An 18,839-nucleotide genomic window follows, 5' to 3' on the forward strand; every position below is an offset into this window, starting at 1 on the left:
TGCTCAGGCGCTGTGTGGCAGCTTGGTTGTTCCCCTGCTGCAGCTGATTCCTGGTTGTCCTTTGCCATGATACAATACGCTTTGCAGCAGGCTGATGATGCTTATGTGAGCTTTTGATTTGCCCTCCCTCTTCATCTCAAATGTTTGCCAGTCACATTGCTAATACATGTATATTTTTGTTTTTATTTTTTGGGTCAGCAATTCATATGCTTTTCTTTCAAGTCCTACAGTTGGATTTTGGCACATAGAGGCTTAAATGATAGAAACGCTTTTGTTTGCAACTGCAATGTGCTATATTTTTTGCTTCAACAAATACTGGTTTGGTTACCTTAACAGATCCTGTTGATACTTCTCATATCATTTTCTCTCCATAGCAGCCAACCCCTTGATCACCATCATATCTCTTGAGTTTTCATCCATCTAACCTTTATTACAAGTTCATAAAATATTTCTTTTCTATTATTACAACAGGACACATGATATGTAAGGTAATGATGACCCATATAGTTGTTCTTTGAGAGATAGTTGTATTTTATGATTTTTTCCTAAGATATTTTCCAGATAACTACATTTAGCTCTGATGACCATAGCAAAGTACCTTTGATCTTAAAACACAAGCAGGGGCTCTAAAGCCTTTTGGATTGGCATATAAATAAAAACAAGGATATGTCATTTACTTTCTGTGAAGCATCTCTGAAGACAATACTGGTCAGTGCTTCACCAGTTGATTAAATTCCAAAGAAAGAGATCAGGACCATGGAAAGAAAGGCATTTTAATAGTTGACTCTTGAAAAATTTGTTACTCATCTGACTTCCTAGTATTAATAGTATAATTCAGATTTTCTTACATCTATCATACAAACTAAGTAATGAATAGGAATGAAGAATTTTGAATACATGATGGAAATTACCTTGTGAATTCTTAGATCATATCATACAAATTTGATAGCAAGTGCTTACTTATTTTCCTGAAATTTCAGAATGATTTCTAAAAATCATACCATTAATTTTCAGTGCCCCAAAATTGGTCCTGACATTTATTGATCAAGTTATCTGAACTATTAATACTTGTATCATTATGAATTACTTGTCCTTTTGCCCATGGCCTACTAATTTATTTTCAAATGAGAAAATCTATGAAAAAAATTCAGTAGAAATCAATCTTTATTCATATTTAGTCCTTAATATATATTCTGTTATACCCTAACATCAGCTACTTACCCAAAAATGCATTAATTTATAGAAAGTACATGAATTTTCTTTTCTACTCTAAATACACATTACATAGTGTTAAGGAGAAAACAACCAAATAAATTCAAAAAGAACAAATGAATAACTCAAAGTACACTGTTCTTGTAATACCTGTACACATTAATTTCTAATAGGAGTTAGTTCATTTTGGTAGTAGTACACATACATCTCAGCCCTGACATTTTCATATTGATTTTTAAATGGGTAGCATGCTTGCATGTTCCATAGCTTTTCCTTTTACCTTACCATTCATTTATCATCTCAAAGTATAATTTTAAGCTTACTGCCTGAAAGCCCTTGCCTATTATTTGTTTAAAAATCAACCCAATTACTTCAGATTTACTTACAGCCTCGAAGATGGAGTTTCATGATCAACAGGAATTGACTCCCTCGACAGCTGAGCCTTCAGACATGAAGGAAAAAGAGTCAAAGATGCAAAGTAAGCCTGGTGAAGATCTTAAACATGCTGCCTTAGTTTCTCAGCCAGAGACAACTAAAACCTCCCCTGATAAAAAAGACATCCAAGGCACAGAAGTAGAAAAAGCACCTCCTGCTCTGTTTGGGCACACTCTTGGTGCCAGCCTTGAAGAAAAACCGAAAACAGAACCCAGCCTAGTAATACCTGGCATTGGCCTTTCTGCAGAGCCTCCAGTCCCCAAAGAACAAAAAGACTGGTTCATTGAAATGCCGATGGAAACAAAAAAGGATGAGTGGGGTTTAGCTGCTCCAATGTCTCCTGGTCCCCTGACACCCATGAGGGAAAAAGATGTACTTGAGGATATCCCAAGGTGGGAAGGGAAACAATTTGATTCTCCCATGCCAAGTCCCTTTCAAGGCGGAAGCTTCACTCTTCCTTTAGACATCATGAAGAATGAAATAGTAACGGAAGTATCACCCTTTGCCCCTGTCCTCTTACAACCAGAAGACAAAAAATCTCTGCAAGAAACTGGTAGTCCAGTTACTACCAAAGAGAGTTCTAAAGTTGAGGAGCCACACGAGGATAAACCTGACAAAATGGCAGAAATTTCAGCCTCCGAGGCAATTATCTTACCCAAAGATGCTCATGGTCCAGCTGTGGAAGAATACATCATGGAGAACATTTTAGGGGAAGAAAAGGAGACCACAAGTCAAGAGAAAAAAGAGACTCCCATCCCTAGTGGACAGGAACCGACACTTACTGAAAAGGAACCTCAGCCAAAGCTTGAAGAAAAAGTGACCATTTCTGATAAAGAAGCTGCACCAAAAGAGAATGAACCCCCAAAACAGAGAGATGAAGAAATAAGTGTGATTCAGCCCTCCACGGAGCTCTCTTCCTCAAAAGAAGAACAGAAAGACCAAGAGTATACCACAGATATGTTAAAACAGGACTCCTTCCCTGCAAGTTTGGAGCCAGCTTTTACAGATTCAGCCATGACCTCCAAGACCTCGGAAAAAGTCACAACTGAGCCAGCTGTAGTAAGTGAAAAGAGTGCATCCCAGGAACTTTTTGAGGAGAAAGTTGCTGGCAAAGATAAGGTTGAAGGAGTTGAGGCTGCAACATCTGCTGAGGTTGAAATGCCATTTTATGAAGATAAGTCAGGAATGTCTAAGTACTTTGAAACATCTGCCTTGAAAGAAGAAACGACAAAAAGCATTGAGCTGGGCAGTGATTACTATGAACTGAGTGACACAAGAGAAAGTGCCCGTGAGTCCACTGATACCGTACCTTCCGTGCACCCAAATGGTGACAAGGAATTTCAAGCAGGAAAAGAATCCCAGCCCAGTGCTCCAGTACAAGAAGCAGGGTACAGCACTCTTGCTCAGAGTTACCCATCTGATTTACCCGAAGAACCCAGTTCTCCTCAAGAGAGGATGTTCACTATCGATCCAAAAGTATATGGGGAGAAAAGGGACCTCCACAGTAAGAATAAGGATGATCTGACACTTAGCAGAAGCTTAGGGCTTGGTGGTAGATCTGCAATAGAACAAAGAAGCATGTCAATCAATTTGCCCATGTCTTGCCTGGATTCCATAGCCCTTGGGTTTAACTTTGGCCGGGGCCATGATCTTTCTCCTCTGGCTTCTGATATTCTAACCAACACTAGTGGAAGTATGGATGAAGGGGATGATTACCTCCCAGCCACCACACCTGCAGTGGATAAAGCCCCTTGCTTCCCAACAGAAAGCAAAGAGGAAGAGGAAAAGATAGAGGAAGACAAAGCTACTACTACTTCACAGCAAAGTGCTCAAGTTGAGACATCCTGTGAGTCACCCTTCCTAGCCAAAGATTATTACAAAAATGGTACGGTCATGGCCCCTGATCTGCCTGAAATGCTAGATCTCGCAGGCACTAGGTCCAGGTTAGCTTCTGTGAGTGCTGATGCTGAGGTTGCCAGGCGGAAATCGGTCCCATCAGAGACCATGATTGAGGAGAGCAGTACTGGCTTGGCACCTGTAACTGATGAAAACCACGTCATTGTGAAAACAGACAGTCAGCTCGAAGACCTGGGATACTGTGTGTTCAATAAATACACAGTCCCACTCCCATCACCTGTTCAAGACAGTGAGAACTTATCAGGAGAGAGTGGTTCCTTTTATGAAGGAACTGATGATAAAGTTCGAAGGGATTTGGCCACAGACCTGTCATTGATTGAAGTGAAACTGGCAGCTGCCGGAAGAGTCAAAGATGAGTTCAGTGCTGAGAAAGAAGTATCATCACCTACCCCTGGTGACAAATCTGAACTGGGTAGGGAGTTTGACCAGGACAGAAAAGCTAATGACAAGCTGGATACCGTCCTAGAGAAGAGTGAAGAGCATGCTGACTCAAAAGAACTTGCCAAGGAAACAGAAGAGGCTGGTGCTGAAGTCGAGATACTTGGATCAGGAGTAACCTTTGATCAAGCTTCCACCAAAGAACTGACAATAGCAAAAGAGACATCACCTGAGAAAGCCGAGAAAGGTCTTAGTTCAGTGCCAGAGGTAGCTGAGGTAGAACTATCCAAAAAGGCTGAACAAGGACTGGATTTTGCCTCAAAGAAAGCTGATGAGGGTCAGTTAGATGTTAAAATCAGTGACTTTGGACAGATGGCTGCAGGGCTGAATGTAGATGTGGAAAAGGCCACAGAGCTTCAACTCGAGGCTACACAGGAGCTGACCCCTTCATCCAAAGCACCTCAGGTGGCAGATGCATTCATGGGTGTTGAACCTGGCCACGTGAAAGAAAGTGCCAAAGTTAATGAGACAGAAGTCAAAGAGAAGGTGGCGAAGCCTGACTTGGTGCACCAGGAGGCTGTAGACAAAGAGGAGTCTTACGAGTCTAGCGGTGAGCATGAAAGCCTCACCATGGAGTCCTTGAAACCTGATGAAGGCAAGAAGGAAACATCTCCAGAGTCATCTCTAATTCAAGATGAAATCGCCATCAAATTGTCTGTGGAAATCCCTTGCCCACCTGCTGTTTCAGAGGCTGATTCAGCCACAGATGAGAGAACTGATGTCCAGATGGAATTTATTCAGCCACCAGAGGAAGAAAGCAAAGAGACCCCAGATGTATCTGTCATGCCCTCTGATGTTCCCCAGCCTCAGCTTGAAGCAATTGTGTCTGAACCAGCAGAAGCTCAGAGTGAGGAAGAAGAGATAGAAGCCCAGGGAGACTATGATAAACTGCTCTTCCGTTCAGACACCCTTCAGATTACCGACCTGGGTGTCCCAGGGGGCCGGGAGGAGTTTGTGGAGACCTGCCCAGGTGAACACAAAGGAGTGATTGAATCTGTGGTGACCATTGAGGATGATTTCATCACTGTAGTGCAAACCACAACTGATGACGGGGAGTCAGGATCTCACAGCGTCCGGTTCGCAGCCCTAGAGCAGCTCGAGGTGGAAAGACCATCCCCTCATGATGAAGAAGAACTTGAAGTAGAAGTGGCAGCCGAAGCCCAGGCAGAACCCAAGGAGGGCTCCCCAGAGGCTCCAGCTTCCCCTGAAAGAGAAGAGGTGGCCTTCTCTGAATATAAGACAGAAACCTGTGATGATTACAAAGACGAGACTACCATCGATGACTCCATCATGGATGCTGACAGCCTGTGGGTGGACACACAAGGTGTGCTTTTTTTTGTTGTTGTTGTTTTGTTAAATCTTCTACTCCCAAATCAAACCCAATAACCTAATGGGATTTTTTTCACCTTTAAACATTTTAAGATATCCCTTTATCTCTGTATTTTCTATTTTGTTAAGTATACAAAGAATCTTGTACATTTGTTGCTAATGCTTGTGCTGTTGTTGTTGTCATGATTTGCTTTGATCCACAGATGATGATAGGAGCATCATGACAGAACAGTTAGAAACTATTCCTAAAGAGGAGAAAGCTGAAAAAGAAGCTCGGAGACCATCTCTCGAGAAACATAGAAAAGAAAAGCCTTTTAAAACCGGGAGAGGCAGAATTTCCACTCCTGAAAGAAAAATAGCTAAAAAGGAGCCTAGCACAGTCTCCAGGGATGAAGTGAGAAGGAAAAAAGGTTCATTTAACAATCACTTTTTAAAAAAATGTTTTGGAAGTAATTTGTTATTATTCTTTTGTAGAAGAAACTGCCTAACCATGGTAACTGATTAACTTATGCAATTTTCATTCGGTTCTATTCCAAATGTTTATTTTTTTTCCTGATGGTATGCTTTTTGTGTTTTCTTATTCATAGCAGTTTATAAGAAGGCTGAACTTGCTAAAAAAACAGAAGTTCAGGCCCACTCTCCCTCCAGGAAATTCATTTTAAAACCTGCTATCAAATATACTAGACCAACTCATCTCTCCTGTGTTAAGCGGAAAACGACAGGTGACTGCTCAATTCTGCAATGTGGCTGGCAAACATAGACATGTTTTTTTCTTTTAATCTCATTACTGTAGCAGCTTCTTCATTTTGTTTTTCCTCCAAGAATTTTAGCAGTCATGAACAATTTTGCTATTAAGTGTCTTGTATCATTATTCTTTTTTTTTCCCTCCCTGCAGAAGAGGTCATGACCATCTGTTTCTTTGTCATGCTCAGACATAACAGTGCGTGATTGTATCTTGGCATTGTGCTCTAGTCTCACGTTCTGGGGATTCCTATTTTCATTCTGTGTGTTTGGTTAGACGATGGCGATGAATTTAACCGTGGTATGCATTCTCATTATTTTGCTTATTTATCTCCCTCATGCTGAAATTCATATATATTTGTCCTATTTTCTACGTTGTTCCTGCCAAATCTGTTACTGATGTTGATGAATTTACTGAAAACCACCAAGAATGCGTAGTGGTTTAGACATCGAAAATGAACAGAAAGAAGGTTAAAATTGTGGTTTGCAAAATTATCTTGCTTTAGATGAAAAAAAAACGAAAGAAAAGGAAATGGTCTTGTAATCCCATCAGATATTATTCCTCATATCCATAATTAGGAAGACTTTCAATCAATAGCTATACTCTATCTCTTAATTGACATTTTATCATTGGAATTTTTCTAAATGTGTTGATCCAAACAGCTTAATTTTCTAATATAACTCAATATGCAAAATTCTAATGTAAAACTCCTTTTCTCTGAAGAGAAAGTTAAGTTAGAAATAAACAGGTTTCCTGTAATCCCAACCCTCAGGAGGATTCTATATTTGGACATCAACCTGGGCTACATAGCAAGACCCTGTTTCAAAAAAGAAAAAAAGTGAAAAACAAAAAGAAATAAACAGTTATGTTTCCATTTTATTACCTACTTGTTTCTTGGTTCCCTCCAAATGTACACATTTATTAAGTTTAAAAAACTGATAGAACAAATGAATGAAGCACATTAAAATCATAATTTAAAAGCCATACCACTACCTGTGTTACAAACTTTATTTTTTAGTTTCATTGCTGAGTATTTGTGTGTACAATTATGCTAGAGTAATCCTAATTTACAATTTATCTTATTTTAGCATTTAAGTGGTATACCTATAGTCTACAAAATGTCATATTACCACTTCAAGAAGGAATATTTTCCATTATATATTATAAATAAATCTTTATAAACCTTTAAATGGTTTTAAAGGTACACACTTGTGTCTGTGAGAAAAAGATATCAGGGTAATCAATAGTTTCATAACAACCACTAAAACTCCCAACTGTTGTTTGCTTTATTATTTTTATATTTTTTGACTTTTTGAGATGGGGTCTCGCTATCTAGCTCAGGCTGGTCTCAAATTCTAAATCCTCCTGCCTAAGCCTCCCAAGTGTTAGGATTACAGGCACGCATCACCACACCTAGCCCAAATTTCAAGTACTTTTGTATTTGTGTTCTTTACACACATTTGTGTTCAAATACATATCATGTGTTTTCCTTTAAGAATAAGTATCTAGAATGAGGAATGCCTCTAAATTAGAAGTTAGGAATTAATACATCTCTCAAGTCTTATTGCATGCTTTAATTAGTTCATTTTCTTATGTATTTAACCTCATCAAACTTGGAATTTTTCTTTTAGTTAAACAAATGCTTGGACATGCAGAATCTCCTAGTTTGGGCATTAAAAAATTCTATTTCTAACTGAAAAGATTAAAGAAGTCATCAGGAATGTGGGCTTTCAGAGGAAATGTGAAATACTTCAGTTATGTCACTGGTACTCAATTTACCACACTGAAGCAAATTGCCTTTTTAGAATTCATTCTTTAAAAGAAACATAGGATCTTTGGACGAAGTAGAGTCTTCCCTTATTCTAGTATAATATTAAGAGACTCTGGCAGAAAGCATAAACCAAACAGTATCATTGGTTTGAAGCAAGCTACATATATATGTCACAGGAATTAGCGATCCATTGGAGAAGCAGTAGGAAGGAATCATTTTCTCTGCTTCTTTGAAAAGTCAATTTTAGAATCCGTAAATAATGTTATTAGCCAGGACCAAATAGCATATTGTATGCAGTTATTATTTTAAGAGCTGCACACAGCATAAGGAACCTTTTTTAGAGATAATTTGGAGGGCAAGTATTCCCCTACACACCGGGGGGGGGGGGGAGTTTCATTCTTATAAAGAAGATTAAGGAGAAAGTAAAGACCCAAGCTTGAGTATTTTATTTTCTGTGCTTACTTTCAAATACTGTGGTTTTGCCAAACACAAAGAATTGTCTTAAATTGTGAGATTTTTTAAGTCAAGTCAGGTAAGTCATCAGCACAAAATATGCTGGAAGTGATGGAGTTTAAAATGGAACCCAGAAGGGAAAAGCAGCCCCAAGAGAAACAACAGTAACAGATATGGTAATAATTTCATATGAGAAGTGCATGTGTAGAACACATTCTGTATTTACCAAATCTAAAATTCCTCTTGTATTTTCTGTCCTTGAAAAGCTATTTTTCTTCCCTTCTTAAGTATTTTCATATCAAATGAGTATGTCAGTTCATATGTGAAGTGAAGGGGTGCAGGGGCAAAGGAACATTTCGCTGATCCTGACAGTCTGGGACATAAAATGCAGAAATATCTGTAGGTATGCCAGTGGCTTCCAGAACAAGAGGGTTTGGAAGTCCCTATTAGTACTCCTTATATATCATGCCAACCCTAGAAATCAATAAGCTTCCTGTTGCTGAAATTCTGCAGCATTCATTCACATTGCTATTCTGTGACTTCTGCTCCAAAGAACCTATCTGCATGTAGTAGAGATTCAGAGGTATGCCGATAACCCACAGAAAATGATCTGGTGTGCTCACCTGTGCTTTGGTAGACACTGGGATTTGTTAACAAGCACCCTCAATAGTTGGAGCCACCTGCCTTGTTATTGTTATCCGGGTTTCTCCAGTTATTGAATTTGAGCCTCAAAAGGCACAAAACTTTGTTTTGCACTAGTGTTTTCAATATCCAAAAGGTCTTGAAAAATTCTTTTGTATGGTTTTTAGCCACTAAGTTTGGGGTTGTTTGTGTCTTTCAACAGCAACAGGAGGTGAATCAACTCAGACTCCCAGTGCTTTTAAACAGGCAAAGGACAAAGTCTCTGTGAGTAACATAAGTTTTTCCATGTTCTTCATTTGAAGTTTCTCTTGATATTAGTGGCAGTGTCTTGATAACTTTAGATATTTTTTAGGCACCAGCTGTTTACTGTTCATTTACCCAGCATGATTTTTAGGAGCAACCAGGCAGGGGTTAACACTTTCTGGAATGATGAGTGGTGGAAGTTAGTGAGGACACAGCTGGGCTGCCTCTTCATTCATTAGATAAAAACACAAAAAGTAGCACAATGATTTGGCAAAACATGAGGAAGAGCAATTCATTTACTTTTCATAGAACCAAATTTATAGTCATCATAATCAGCACAACTTTTATATTTTCATTGTTTTTTTATTAAAAACAAGAAATCAGACGAGATAAAACAGTGCAAATGAGCAAAGAGAAGTCAGTCAGTTATAACTCCCTTAAATGGTAGCTAGCTACCATTTTAATATGAAATCTTTATTTTTTCTATACATTTATAGATTTAATAACAAATATGGAAACACTATGAATTTTTAAACTATAAACATCCATGAATAATCATTATAATTATTTCAGTGACAATATAACATTGTATTTTACTTAGTTTGACATTCAAACTATTTTAATAACATTGCCATGAAGAAATTTTTGCCTATGGTCATTTCTTATTAGTGAAATTATTGTTTCAAGAAAAATGTGCATATTTTAAGATTTTGCTACATATTGCCAAAGTTGCATTTATTTGCCAAGTTGTGGTGATAAGTATATTCTTGTTTAATGGGGTTCTATTAATGATTTCTAATTTTTTCATATATTTATAAATCTTTTTCTTTTTGAATTTTACTATTTATTTATTTATTGGCAGTATTGGTGCATGAATTCAGAACCCTATACTTGTTAGGCAAGTGCTCTATTGCTTGAACCATGCCTCCCAGCCTAATGGTGTGTTATTTAAATCACAATTCTTTGTTTACCCTTCTAAAAACTAATAAGATTTTAGATGTACATAATTCCCAATCATGGCCAAACTTTTGATGATCATCTCAAATATGAGGGTCTTTATTTTGATTTTTTATTTTTATATGTTTGCAGAGATATTCCTGAACACATGGCAGGTAGTAGAATCCATTTATTGCTTTGAGTACAATGTAATTTCAAGATATGTATCTCTTTACCTTTGCTTTCTGATAGAAAACAAGTAATTTGTCATGTCCAAATCTTGAACCTTTATTAACTCTATCATATTCTTCTTCCTAGGTATTAATTGTCCAAAAATAAGGGGGTGATAAAAATTTCTATATCATAATTTAGTTGTGAAAACTAAATTTAGTAAATTTGTAAAGCAACAGTAAATATATAAAACAGTTTAATCCCTAAGATATAGTATTCATTCAATAAATAGCAATATTTGTCAGTTACTTTTCTTATTTGAAATGTACATGTTTTCAATAGCAGATACAGAAAAATAAGTCTTTTTCTAAGTTTTTCTCCTTTAAGAAAAAAAATTTAGGTTGAATACCAGTGGCTCATGCCTATAATCCTAGCTACTCAGTAGGCAGAGATCAGGAGGATCATGGTTCAAGCCAGTCCCAGCAAATACTTCATGAGACCCTATCTCAAAAATACGCATCACAAAAAAGGGCTGGCAGAGTGGCTCAAGTTGAAGGCCCTGAGTTAAAACCATAGTACTGAAAAAAAAAAAATTTAAGTGAACATTGTTTAGAAAACCTTTAGATATTATCAGGTCTCTTAGTCTTCACATAACTCAGTAAGATTGGCATTTAATGCTTACACTTGGAAAAGAAACTACAACATTATCTGCCATAAGATTAACATTTTCCTTGTAAATAAATGTCCTCTCATCTTTCTGAGGGAAAGGTTCATCCACCATCCTTGATTTTGCTTATGTATCGTCATATTTTTCCTTCTTATTATATCATTCTCTTAAGTTTCCCAAAGCCTCAAGATTAACTCTTGCATGATTTATCTCTGCTATTCAGTACAGTTGTCTGATTTTTCAATTGCTTTTTATTTTCCAGTGCTGGGGGACTAACCCAGGCTGCAGAGCATACTAGGCAAGTTCTGTGCCACTGAGCTGCATCCCCAGACCTTTCAACTGCTCTTTATTATGAACCTGACTCACCCGTGATCTTTCATTTCATGTGGGGTTCTTTCTGGTAGTGGTAGTCTCTTACTTAGCATTAGTAGTTGTCTTTCTTAATCAGAGGCAATCCAGTTACTTCATTCTTCTTTCCTAGATCACATTTTTGAAATTCACTCTTTTGTGGGTAGGATCAATCAAAAAAGAATGACTTGTAGCAACCCAATTACACTTCCCACTCCAGGTACTGGGTCTGTAAAAAAAGAAGGGAAGTGCTCAATCTGTATATGCTTATGTCTCTGTTGAAATAGCTGTGGAGGTTAAAGCTTGAGATAAAACTCTCAGTTTCATCTGCTATTTTTGTAACAGCAAAAACAAATTAATTATTTGAAGATAATAATTTCCTAGGCTTGTCATTCTTTTCTGTATTTTTAATGGAACCTCTCAGGAGACATGTAGCATGCCATTGTAATTGTCTCCAAATGCCATCAGTCCAACCCACTCACACCTGAAGTCTACCCAGGGGTTATACACACCAGTAAATTAAGTCTTGTGATTTTTATGGATAATATCCTCAGTGCTGAATTTCCTTTTTAATATTTGTAACACATCATACGAATTGTCATCTGTGCATAAAAATCTTACTAGTACTATACTATAATTTGATCTCCAGTTTGTGTTTTGCTCATTAATGATCTCATTATATATACAAACTGCAGTTTTTCTGATTGAGCATAGATTGTCTGAAAATAAATTTTCTCAGACCTTAAGATAAAATTTTCTATTACTAAGCCTCAAATATACCATATTCTCACATTCTTGAAACATGATCAAGCTATGAATTATATTGATATCTTAAAGGTTATAACTTATTAGAGGAACAATTTCAGAAAACTTTCAAGATGGACCTATGGATTACTTAAAGACCTTATAAATAGAACCCAAGAACAATATTTTATCTATATTTTGTTATCACTTAAGACCTATAAATAAAATCATAAAGCAACTCAGAATTTAACCAGTCAGTATCATCCTTTAAAACATCAAAAAGAGAGATTTGTTAATTGTCATTGTAATATTCTTTCTACCTTAAGGCTTATTTTTTTAAAAAGTATTTCTCTTGGCAGTACATCCTTGAAGATGTAACTTATGATAGGGGGCTTTTATTACATCTCTGACAGTGAAATTATTTCACTTACAACAATACTAGCAAAAAGCTTATAATTTCCAAAGAGTTGTCTGTGTGCCAACTGTCACTCATTAGAACCCAGTGGGTCCTAAGCATATTTCTCCAGTCTCTACAAAGACTCAGAAACAGAAATAACTATAATGTTCACTTTTAAATTAAAGTCACTGAAAATAATATGCATTAAAAATATACACTTAAATGTATAAGATTATGTGATTGATATACACATAAGGCAGAAATTGTTTTCACAAACCTTCAATAGCTCATGTCTCAGAATAATCCAAATCTATTGCAGAGAAAACAAGAACATCTTAAAAATGGTGCTCTTTTCCTGAACAATTCGCTTCAGAAGAAAGGGGACCACAACAGCCTCATAGGCTCCCTATGCCTCTTCCCACCCAATGTAACCAATGCCACCCAAACTCTAGCTTTGTCCTTTAATGGTAGGAGATCTCAGCCCCATCTAGCTTCTTCCTACAAATGGTCTCTGTCGCCTCTCTTTCCCAGGGCTAATTACAGTGATTCCATTTCCAGTCATATCTTCTGTTTCTCTGGGTAGGTTTATAAAGTTACAGATTCTTATATTAAACTAATGGTCTCAGAATTCCACAAGCCAATTCCTCTATGTCTAAGTAAGGTTCTTTCTTCCATCTTTCCACCATCCATTCACTGACCCAACTTTATTTAACATTTATTCATTGTGTTTCTTCTATTTACTGAGCATAAATAATCACAACATTTGGAAGTAAAGGAGAGCAAATAACATGGATACCTGTTCTAGACCTTATGAATACAAAGTCAAATGGTTTAGCATCATTTTTATATGCCTATGTGCATTTTTAATGAGTATTAAGTTAGTTCCAGATAGAATGAGGTATCCCATAAAAATCATTTGTTCTCACATATTCATCTATCATGGATTATAATAATTTATTATTTGTTTTTATCAAAAGTAGACATTTGATTTCTTATGTTTATCCTTGTTTTAAATTTTCCTTTTATTTCATAGTTTAATTTATTTTGTATTTTTGTTTGTTTTCTTTCATGGATAGATTTTTACCTTGCCAAAGATTCCTGCTTTGCAGGGTAGCACAAAGTCCCCAAGACACAGCTCAGCCTACCCTAGCATGACTAAAAAGGCTACATGTTCTGGCAGGTTTTTAATACAGCCCACCTTAGAGGGCTCAACAGACCATTTGCCATACTCAGAATCAGGGGACAAGGTAAGGCAGCAGGTCAATAAAAGGTTCAGAAAAGAATATAATTTGGAAGAAGACTGTATGACATAACTCAGGAACTGTATGAAAGCAAAGATGTGAAATTCTAAAGTATTTGACATTTAAACAGTAGATGCTATTAAAAGCAAAAGCATTTGAAAAGTTTTACAAATCATCCTCCTAGTAGAAAAAGGTATGGAAATTATGTCTCTTTTGAAATATAATATCCATTATTAATGTATGAGTTATTTGATTATACTAAAATATCAAATATGAACTAACAAAGATATATTCATTCTACATTCATTACATAATGCTACATATGGAATAGGTAGCACCACATGATCTAATATCAACAAACTGTATTGTATATAAAATTTTTTTTCATTTTGTTCTTTCTTTTTCATTTTTTCTTGTTTTTACATAATAGACAATTTAGACTCACTATCAGAAACATCAGGGATTAATGCCACCTCTAGCACCTACAAACTCCATGATCTTGAAAAAAATTACATTAACTCATTAAACCTATTTCCTCAGCTTTAAAATGTGCTTAATTGGAGCGAGCTTTTTCTGACTCCTGTTCCTACCGACCTAACCAGGTTAACTGGGGGTGACAGAGGATGCAGAAAGGACAAACTATAGACAGACATGTATAAAGTTGGGGTCAGGTGTGCTGCACCAGGTGCTTGGATGGAGATGCACAACAGCCTCATTGCTTCTTTTCTCTAATTACTCTTCTTTTACTTTGCTTCTTTTCTCTATCTTTATTCTTTAAGGCTTTACAGTTCTTTAAAACTTTGCTTCTAAAGTCTTTCTTTGAAACATTGCTTCTTTTCTATTCTTTTAGGCCTCTTTCCTTAGACTCACACTGTCCCATGTTTTCTTTAGATTTCTTAAAGTCTTGGTGCTCAGGCTTGCAAACAACAGCAGCCACTTCTAAAAATTGTATTAGCATAACTCTTAAAGTCTCAGTCCTTAGACTCACACTGTTCCATGTTTTCTTTTGCTTTGCTTTTCTAAAGGCTATGTATAAAGTTCTCAGTGCAGTCTTGCACTGTCCCATGTTCCCTTTAATCTCTAGCATAACTCAGCAGCCCACCAGTAGTGTCATTCTCACAAGCAGCCCATCAATCAATCCAACCCCCATCAAAAAACCCTTCCATCAAAAAAACCTCACATCCTTCAGCGAGTCTTTTATATCCAGTGGTAAACAAGGAGGTGGAGCTACAGTTCTCAGGGAGGGGGCATGACACTGTAACAAGAGAAACCTGCTTCTCTGAATGTAAACGACTTAGGAAACGCAGCTGTGCTGCATCTGCCTCTCACTCTCTTTAAATTCTCACAGGCTTCTCACAATCCGCTCCCCACACTTGATATGTTGTGGTGAAAATGAAATCATAGGAATATTATGTATGCACTACCATGGCCAGTCCTCTCTGATTAATAAATTATAATGCTAATGAAGATTTTTCAGTAAAATTGTTAATTTGCCAAAGATGGCTTGAGTAAATTCATTTTACCCAAATTCTGCTTTAGAACTTAAACTTCACAATTTTCAGAACTTATTTGAAAATATATTTTTGTGAAACTAGGCAAATATGAAATCTTTCTAAATTATGAAGGAGAAATGCTTATTAGTGCTTATTGGTGATATAAGCTGAAAGAAATTTGTCAACAGCACAAGAGGAAAAATAATCAGAGGAGAGTAATCACTTCATGTAATTACAATAAAGAATCACAAGAACTGTCTGTTTGTTTTCCCGAATCAGGATGGAGTAACCAAGAGCCCAGAAAAGCGCTCTTCTCTCCCAAGACCTTCCTCCATTCTCCCTCCTCGCAGGGGTGTATCAGGAGACAGAGAGGAGAACTCCTTCTCCCTCAACAGTTCCATCTCCTCATCAGCTCGACGGACTACCAGTAGGTTTATTTTTGTTTGGCTTCCTTTTTAATATTTTTTTTAATCCCTTAAGTGTAAGAGAGCATATTATGGACTTAGATGTTACAATGTTCAAATAAAACATTAAAATCAGATTATCTTGGCCTTGAGGATCAGGAAATCCGTACTATAAATGGTTTCAAAATAGCTCTTTGAATTAAAACAATTGATGGAGCAAATGGTAACAAATTGCTTTATTATCTACTAAATAAGTTTGGGATGGTAATTTTCATAAGAATGTGTTTTCTCTGTTTATTCAAATTTAGAGCAAAAAAAGAAACTTCTGAAGAAATAATTAATAGAGAAACTAACTCATATTTTTTGTACATTTATATGGGCACAACATTTTTTAGAATTATGAGTCTTACAGACTAAATGGAAAGTCAAAAATCAAAACCTAACATCCTGCTCAATTTGCTACGAATTTGCATTCCAAATGAGCTAGAAACATAGCATGTTCTGTGCTTCAGTTCTTTTGATTGATGGTCCATAATGAACTGACTGGAAATTATAACAATTTAAGTAATGTTCCAGTCATTACACACTTGTAGGTTGCATTGCTGCTAAGACTAACACATGGATTCAAGTCATTTGCTTGTTTTTTTAGTCAACAAAAATAGCTACCATTTATTAAGCACATATAAATGCAAAACACTTAAGATACATTTTTTTATTCTATTTAATTAACAGTGCTGGTGGTTAATTGCTAATAACCTCAATTCAATTGATAAGAAAACTTACCTTATGGAGAGGATAACTTGTTAAGTAGTACACAGCTAGTAAATGGTTGAATTTGGTTTGCAGCCCACTGACAACTTCACCACCTGTGCTCTTACTGTCATCTCTACATTTACATGGAGGAAATAGTATTAGAGAAATGCTCTGTAAAATCACTTAGAAAAACCACACCTGAGTCATTTAAAAACCACTATAAGATGCCAGAAATTGCAAGCCACTATCACAATTATATAGTTGATTTCATCACTTGATTTTTAAAGAATGTAGTAATAATTAACATACATCAAATACAATTATTTTGCATGACACTTAAAGTGTTTTTGCCTATAATGAGAATTTTTATTGTAATTAGAGCAATTGTGCCCAAAACCACTTCATTTCATGGAGTATTCACATTCTTTGAAGCCTGTTCTTGGAACATTTTGATATCACCAATATTCTTTTTTACTATAGCAAACATTTTTCAAATAAAATAGAAGACGTGTAAGAGGACTAGGGGAGAGGTCCAGGGGAAAGACTTTAACTTCAAATATCTGGCATTGGAATTAGACATCAACCTCAACCCTAAGGATGATGAGATAAGACAAAGGCAGCAAGGCTTCCCTAAGGAACATCTTAAATTATGTTAGTATGTGTTGCTATAGAAACAAAATGGCACTATCTCCATAAATCCACTTCTCTAAGCCAGGGTGTTCTGCCTTTTAAAATGTATCTGTATATAAATTGCTTTTTAAAATATTCAGAGCCAATGCCAATTTGACTTTCTAGCTTTACTTATGTTCACAACCATATTGCAGTTTTTCATTTGGTAATAAGCATAACCAATACTCCGATACTCTAAGGACATTATACCTGTTTTAGTTTTATATAGCAATAGCTAAAAGACAATTAGAAGAGCAAGCAATTTGCTCACTCCCATTCTTCTACCATTTCCTTAACTGCACACAGGAATGTTCTGTCATTTTATGCAACTATTGAAAAGATTTGAAGGAAACAATTCTATACAGAAAGGCATTTAGCCCAGGAGAAGGGAAAGGCATCGTCATTGAGTTGACAAGATAAATAGCAAAGTTTAATAAAGTAACTTGCAAATGTCTTTAAAAATCATGTTATTGTCTTAAACTTACCTCTTCAACTTCAGGACAAATAGGAAACACTTTTATTTTGATGAGTACAACATAATTTATTACAATAAAAATGTTCATATGTATTGGACAACAGTGTAAAACCTTAATATTTAAGATTTATTCATTTTCCAGACATAACACAAACATTCCTCTTTTATGAAGCTTAAAACCATTTTCTACAAGTATAGAAACCATATTACTTTAAAAAAATCTCCAATAGTAAAATTTGCTATCCACATCCAGAATATTGCTTCATCTCAGTCTTTATGTAGAAAAAAAAAATCCTCAGCACACTTCAATAAATTCTGAATCTAATCCATACCACTAAAAAAATATGTTGATGGGGGACAGGGAGGAGAAATTACACAAACAATGTATGCACATATGAATAAATAAAAAAATATGTTGAGCACCTGCTATATTCATCCTCCATGAAAGTCACCCAGGTACATAGACAAATAATACAGAGAAAAATCTCTCTTCCCAGAATATCTCCACTATTCAAAGCTGGAGAAGTCACAGAGAAACCATTTGAGGAAGAAATAAGGTTTGTGGAGAGATTTTTCAGAAGGATATAGTGACAGGGTTATGCCTACATTAAAAACATAGTCCATAAACAAACCAGGAACAAGAAGGCAAAGGCCACATAGCACATGATGGTATCATTCTGTTCTTGAAATGTCATTTTTTGTGGAAAGCAAGGAGAAAAAGCTCAGAATCCACATGGATTTGTCACTTTAGTCTTCTTGTATTCCATTTCATATTTTCAGTTGAAGAGTCCAACTATGTTGTGCCCCAAAGTTAAAGGACGCCCTGTGATTTCTCTCTTAATACTTGAAAAGTGTTCACTGAAAGTGGAGTAAAATTGTTCTCTGTTTCTTCCTACTGAACCTAAACCAATGGTTAGATTTATGCTGTCTGTAGATCACAATTATCTAAAAAGCTCTCTCATAAGCTCATTTCTTAAACTATTCAGCAAAGACTAAATGACCCCTTTCAGGAAGATTATAAATTGCATTTGAGACCTTTCAGATTGCTTTCACTTTAGTGATTTTAAACTTAAGTCATATATTTTCCCCCTATGAAATTTCAGAAGATCCATTGATTTTATATACTGTATCTATTTCAGCAGTAAAAAAGCTGAATCAAGCCTTTTCAATAACATACAAGTTATAAATTAAATTCAAGTGCTTTTTAAAAATGTAAATTCTGAGAAGCTAAATATTGTATCTGGTTTAGAATCTAAATAACATCTAAGTAAAGAACCCCAGTGTCCTCATTTCTTAATTAAAAGTAGTAAGATCTGCCCGTAACTGTTGTGCATTTTTGTTTGTATCACATTGTTTGAT

General features: G+C 36.1%; 1 protein-coding gene across 16 annotated transcripts in view; it reads left to right on the forward strand.

Annotated features, from left to right (window-relative positions):
* The window catches only part of Map2 (microtubule associated protein 2), a 260,585-nt gene that overhangs the window by 219,894 nt on the left and 21,852 nt on the right, over window positions 1-18,839 (forward strand). For 9 of the 16 annotated variants that reach the window (XM_074071602.1, XM_074071605.1, XM_074071604.1 and 6 more), the window contains 5 exons: window positions 1,589-5,326; window positions 5,535-5,741; window positions 5,919-6,053; window positions 9,142-9,203; window positions 15,459-15,606. In XM_074071602.1, coding sequence (XP_073927703.1) covers window positions 1,589-5,326; window positions 5,535-5,741; window positions 5,919-6,053; window positions 9,142-9,203; window positions 15,459-15,606 — 4,290 coding nt within the window. The remainder of the gene's footprint in view (window positions 1-1,588; window positions 5,327-5,534; window positions 5,742-5,918; window positions 6,054-9,141; window positions 9,204-15,458; window positions 15,607-18,839) is intronic. The other 7 variants (XM_074071610.1, XM_074071613.1, XM_074071608.1 and 4 more) reach the window with 4 other exon arrangements.

Source organism: Castor canadensis, chromosome 4, assembly GCF_047511655.1.
Source record: "Castor canadensis chromosome 4, mCasCan1.hap1v2, whole genome shotgun sequence".
NCBI classification, from domain to species: Eukaryota; Metazoa; Chordata; class Mammalia; order Rodentia; family Castoridae; genus Castor; species Castor canadensis.